General features: G+C 49.0%; 1 protein-coding gene across 2 annotated transcripts in view; it reads right to left on the bottom strand.

Annotated features, from left to right (window-relative positions):
* Positions 1–6,000, bottom strand: part of LOC123764072 (uncharacterized) — an 80,307-nt gene that overhangs the window by 10,757 nt on the left and 63,550 nt on the right. Inside the window, exon 8 of one of the 2 annotated variants that reach the window (XM_069329879.1) lies at positions 4,721–4,888. The exons of the other annotated variant lie outside the window; for it this stretch is intronic. Coding sequence (XP_069185980.1) covers positions 4,748–4,888 — 141 coding nt within the window. The 3' untranslated portion in view covers positions 4,721–4,747. The remainder of the gene's footprint in view (positions 1–4,720; positions 4,889–6,000) is intronic. 2 annotated transcript variants of the gene reach the window in all.

The following is a 6,000-nucleotide window of genomic DNA, read 5'->3' as shown; positions in this document are numbered from 1 at the left end:
TGAAACTCAGATGAGTCACAGAGATGTTAGGAAGTTTTCTTTTAGCGTGAGAGTAGTGGGGAAATGGAATGCACTTCAGGAACAGGTTGTGGAAGCAAATACTATTCATAATTTTAAAACCAGGTATGATAGGGAAATGGGACAGGAGTCATTGCTGTAAACAACCGATGCTCGAAAGGCGGGATCCAAGAGTCAATGCTCGATCCTGCAGACACAACTAGATGAGTACAACTAGGTGAGTACACACACACACACACAAAATAAAAGTTATTTTAAAATTTTTCTTTTACCATGTATATCTTTTTAAAAAGACCAAAAATACAAAATAGCCAATTTTGTATTTTTGGAACCACTAGCCAGAACATGGTTCCCTCAGAGAGGCGAAGGGAGCAATGGCCTATGAAAACTCCACTGTTTGGGAGTAATTCATGTCTGCCATCGACGGGGGATTGGGAACCCAGAAAGGTAGGCACCCCAAAACAGACCCCCAACTGATAGAAAATTGCAACCTGAGACTGAACCAGAGGCCAAAAACTCTTTCCAAGAAAAACAAGGAAACAGGCAAATCATCTTCAACTCGACGTGCTGCTCATCAAGCTGCTCATTGTGCCCCCTCCCCCCCCCCACAGAGAGGCCACACCACACCCAAGCAAGCCATCTGCCCTCAGTTTGGACATTGAGCAATTAGAAACAAAAACCGCTGACCGGAGGGAAGGAGGGTGCCAAGGAGTCTCCGAGACTCACCCAGAAAATGGCATTTCATTACATTCAATGCTGGTTTTCTGTGGGGAAGCCCCATCGGCTCCCTGGTGTTAACTACCCAAAGAACAGTAAAAGAGCAACTTACCCGGGAGGCAGCTGCACCGCATGACTCATGACGAAGATGAGACAACTGGCTGCAACCGCCGACCCTAAGCAGCACACGACTAATGAGGGCCCGGCACATTGTGACAACATGAGCTAGAACCCTGTTCGACCTCCAAAACCGCCGTGCCTGAATGTCCGTCTAAGACATGTTCCCAAACACCGCAGCAAGAGCTGCAAACTTCTGAACATCATGGGTGCGAGGGTAGACCGCAGGCTGGCTAGACTTAATGACCCTGCGGACGACCTGAGACACCCAAGCCCTGGAACAGGAAACGAGGGATACCAAGTCAACCCAGAGCACGTCTCCGGACACAGGCTGAGTATACACAGGTAATGGCATAAAGCCACAACCGGACACAACACATGATGCACCCCCGACCTGACCAACCAAATATCGATAACCCTCGGACCCCTCCGGAAGCCCGCCGTCTCATTCTTCGCCAGAAAAGGAGATGACTGCAAGCGAACAAAACATCCAGCAGGACCATAAAGAGCAGAAGCCCCTACACCGGAGGAGGGCATGAAGCTCCCCGACCCGACCCCCAAAAGCCAAAGCCAACAAATACAATGCCTTCTGAAAGCAGTCACAGAATGAAGGGGCCACCACTAACTGTGAAGAGAGAAAGGAAAGCACCCAGTCTAAGGACCAAGACGGCTCAGGCAGCACATGAGCAGGCCAGAGGTGGAAAAATGCACGAGAAAGCTTACGAAACGGAGCAGAAGTGACATCCACCCCGAACGCAAGACTGCCAAGAGACTTCATACTGTCGCCGAGAAGAAGACCGCAGGTGGGAAACCATTAGAGAAGCCACCTACTCACCGTACAGATTGTGGTACACATTCGTCAGTAATACCAGACGCGAACTGCGGAAGAGCAGAACGAACCAGCAAGAAACCTCACCGGCCCAATCTTCTGAAAGAGGCGGAGCCACGGAAAACACCAGAGTTCAGACACTGAGCAAGCAGCGCCTGAACTAGGCTGGGCCATCCACCATGGGGCCAGAAGAACCCTTCCCTGATAGGAATCAAACTGAGCCAAACCTCCGAATTAACAGCTGAACCATGGGAAGAGGTACAGGTAACCCTACCTCAACCAGTCCTGCCGAAAAGCGTCTCCTGCGACGTCTTCATAGTCGTGGAAGGGTGCCACATAGACGGGAAGACGCCTTGACTACGCCACAGCGAAGAGGCCCACCTCTGGGGGCCCAAACGTCCGGTAAACCCAACTGAAGGAGTCGGCGTCAGCCGTCCATTCCATGGACACGCCCCTGATATGAACCATACAAAAAGCTAAACCCCGAGAACTCAGCAGAGGAGCCACTCAAAGCGACCAGCCCCAAAGAGCCAAGGAATGCAAAGACATCCCTGCAGTTCAGGCAATAAACCACCAGAACTCAGTCTAAATGGAGCTGGATCGTAGAGCCTTAAGGGTGCTGGATCCGATGCAGCAAAAGCCACACCACCACAAACTCCCACACGAAGTTGTGAGCCAGAAGGAAAGACGGAGCCCACCAACCCTGGTTGGCCTGGTGAGCACTGGTCACAAAGCCCCAGCCGAGAGACGAGGCATCCAAGAACACATCGAGCAAGGGCTCCTGAAGGTGCCAAGACACCGAACCCCGAAGAGTCCGAAGAGGAAGCCGGAGATGCAGAGGGACGAATCCAGCGATCGTGAGAAAGGCAGAAGGGACGACCCCGAAAGAACCAGAACAGATGCCACAACCAAACCCAACCCAGCGGGTAAATAATAACAGCAAAGTTCAGACTCCTGCACAGCTGCCTGAGCAACCCTGGACCCCCTCAGAAACAGCCAATGGCAGGACTGCAGCTGGAGCAACACCACCTGAGGAAGAGACAAGGATGCTGTCTGGGAATCCCAGACAAGGCCCAGCAAAGTCCAAACCTAAGATGGAACCTGATGGGATTTCCTCCAGTTCACCAGGAACCCAAACCCAATGAGTTGGGAAAGAACCAAACCCCTGGAGAGCAGACAAGCGGATTGGCTGGGAGCCCAAACCAACCAGTCGTCAAGGTAGGCCAAAACCCGAACACATAGCAGATGCAGATGGACCACCACAACCCAGGTAAGATGCGTGAAAACATGAGGTGCCAGATTCAGCTCGAAAGAAAGGCAATGAAAGCAGTGCATGCTCTCATCCTTCCAGGAAGCGCGAGAGCATGCACCCCGGAAAAGCAACAAATCCGAAGGAGGACGGCAACTAGCAGAAGCCCCCTGCCAAAACTGAGTAACAAAAGAGCCCGCAAACAACAGCGGACAAAACGAAGATGAAAATCTAAGAACCAGGGGCCCAAGCAGAATCAACCGAGAGAGTGAGAACGGCCTGCCGACACATAAGGCAAGAGGCGTAAAACAGAGACAGCACCTTCCAGAGGATAGGTGCATACAGATTAAGACACGCCACCAATGCCTTTGCCGCTGAGGTCAACACGGCAGACGATGGCCCAGCACTGGATGCCTTCACATCATCCACAAGCCAGTCAAAAGACAGCTCAAGAAAGAAAAAAAAGCAGAGGGACTGAGGCCAAATATCTGCGAGCAGGAAAATCCTCCACAACCAAAGCAGCCAAAAGAGATGGGACCTGGGCATGTAACTGGAGCAAGCCAACCTCACGAAGAAGCACAGCGGTTCGTAAAGGCACACATTAAGGTGCTCAAAGGCGCCCCCTTAGTAAACTGTCAACACCGTATTAAGCTCTTGCCACTCAAACATTTGGGAATGATAGAACATGTACCACGCACCAAGAGAAAAGAAAGGGCAGTCTGCAAGCCAGGAAGATGCCGGAACCTCATAACGCACCCAATACGGGGAAGACCCGAACTCATATGAGATAGAGTCCATTACAGAGGAAAAATCCGGGTCTCGGGAAAGGTAGGCACTGAGGCCTCCCAAACCTCCTCAAGGAAAATCCGAGAGGTAGAAAACCTCTGGAAGGACGAATCTGCGGAACCCAAGGGAACCCGGAAACGATACGATTTGAAAGGGGGGGAGGGGGTTGACAAACCCATATCAAATTCGTACAAAAAATTCTGAACATTGCAACAGCAGACCCTACCCCGAGGGCACCAAAGCACAAGCAGGATCGAACGGGGCCCAAGCGCCCCAGGCCGACTCCCCCAGCCTCGGAAACCTTCAAACCAGGCTCTGGGGCAAAGGGGCGATCTCTCTTTTATTGGGGTGAATGAGTGGCGTGCATCAGGTTGATGACAATGTGCTTGTTTCCTTGTTTTTCTTGGGAGGTGTTTTTGGCCACTGGTTCGATCTCAGGTTGCAATTTTCTACCAGTAGGGGTCTGTTTTGGGACACCTACCTACCAAAATGAATATATACAGTGAAGATCTTTAAGCTGGCAGTTCAGTGTGGTCATCATATGTGATAGAGGACAGTAACTCAAGTCTATTTGACTGACTAATTTTGTGGCCTCTTATGACTACTGGGAGACATCAATGAGCAATTGACACCATATAGGCAACATTGGTATTAATGCAAGACGATAATGATGACCACATTGCAGAAGTGCTAGACTATCAAAACATGATAATAATTGCACCTAAAGGGTTAAAGTTAATTTCCTTACTTTAAAAGAAAGTTAGTTATTCCAAACATTCCAGACCCGTCATTTCTTGGAAACAAATCCTTCACTTGTCAATAACATATTAAGTAGAGAACATTTTTATTTATGCTTTATTTTCCAAAGCTACTTGTACTCAGTTTCTTAGCCAAGCTTCATGCATGCAATAAAACAAGCAAGTACAAATGACACAGAGGAACAACAACAGTTGCACGAACATATAAGAATGGAATGCTCTCTAAATTGACAATAATTAACTTGCCCTTTTTCAGTAGCTTGTCACAAAAGATCAGTGCTTTGTTTTTTTCTTCTTCTGTAGTTTAGCTTCGTTTATGATAATCTCGGCAAACTCTTCAACCTTGTTTTCCTGTGAGCAATTCCAAAACATTTGCAAAAGTCCATTTCCCTCTACTAGCTCACTTTTCATCACCTGCAAACATTTGAAGATAGATTTTAAACACAGATAGATTTTAACTTGTAACATTCGTATTTGAACTTCAACACCAATAGTACTGCAGCTCATTTTTTTATTTGCCATAACGTACAAAATCTGGGGGATTGAAATGCATGAACCTATGCCACTTACCTAGCCTAACAAACTTATGCATAGAAAATGTGGATATTTGTGAGCCATTACTTGTGATATTTGTGAGCCAAATGCTGTACCAGCATTCCTGTCCTCTTCAGTGGTGTCTGACAACTTGAAGGAAATCCTACCCGAGCACCTAGTTCAACAGGCAGGGGTACATGATCCCAGCTTCACAGACTGCACAACCAAATGGGTCTCTCTCGCAGGACCAGCACCCCAACCACCGCCTTCTGAAGCCCATAAACAATCCAGCTGGGATCACCCGATTGCCGACCAAGAAGCTGCGACTTTGCTGGAAGCTGCGACAACACCACATGACACTGCCCAACTTAAGAGCTGTGGCAGCTCCCCGTGCAGGTGACTTCCTATTAGCAACCCCAATGTCAGCAACTGGCACCCATCTCACACTGCAGACCCTCCGAATTGCCGTGGCTCTCCGCCTAGCTGCCCCAATCCATACCGAATACAGGTGTATTCGCGGCGAGGCAGAGGCCGACAGGTACGGACAGCATGGCCTTCTCTGCCAAAGGACAGCAGAATGGCATGCAAGACACAGCGAGGTTAACGACATTATTAAGAGAAGTCTTACCACAGCTAGTTGTCCAGCAGAGAGAGAGCCCCGTTACCTAATGTCCCGCAACTCTGATGAACCTGTCGGTCGCTCAGACAGAATCACGATGAACCCCTGGGAGAATGGTAGACAGTTGGTGTGAGACTAAACTTGCATTTCAACTTTAGCCAACACCTATGTTGACTTCAGTGCTACACAAGCAGGAGGAGCTGCCAATCACCGTGAAGCAGCCAAGTCACGTAAATACAGAGACCTTGAGCACCACTACAATTTTGTCCCCATTGCCTCAGAAACATTTGGTGCCTGGGGTAAAAGTTCTGCTAGTTTTTTGAAGGAGTTGGGTTCCAAGCTAATCAAAACAACTAGAGACCCTAGAGCTGCC

Source organism: Procambarus clarkii, chromosome 23, assembly GCF_040958095.1.
Source record: "Procambarus clarkii isolate CNS0578487 chromosome 23, FALCON_Pclarkii_2.0, whole genome shotgun sequence".
NCBI classification, from domain to species: Eukaryota; Metazoa; Arthropoda; class Malacostraca; order Decapoda; family Cambaridae; genus Procambarus; species Procambarus clarkii.
Note: the sequence above shows the minus strand (reverse complement) of the source record. Positions and strands in the feature narration are given on the sequence as shown.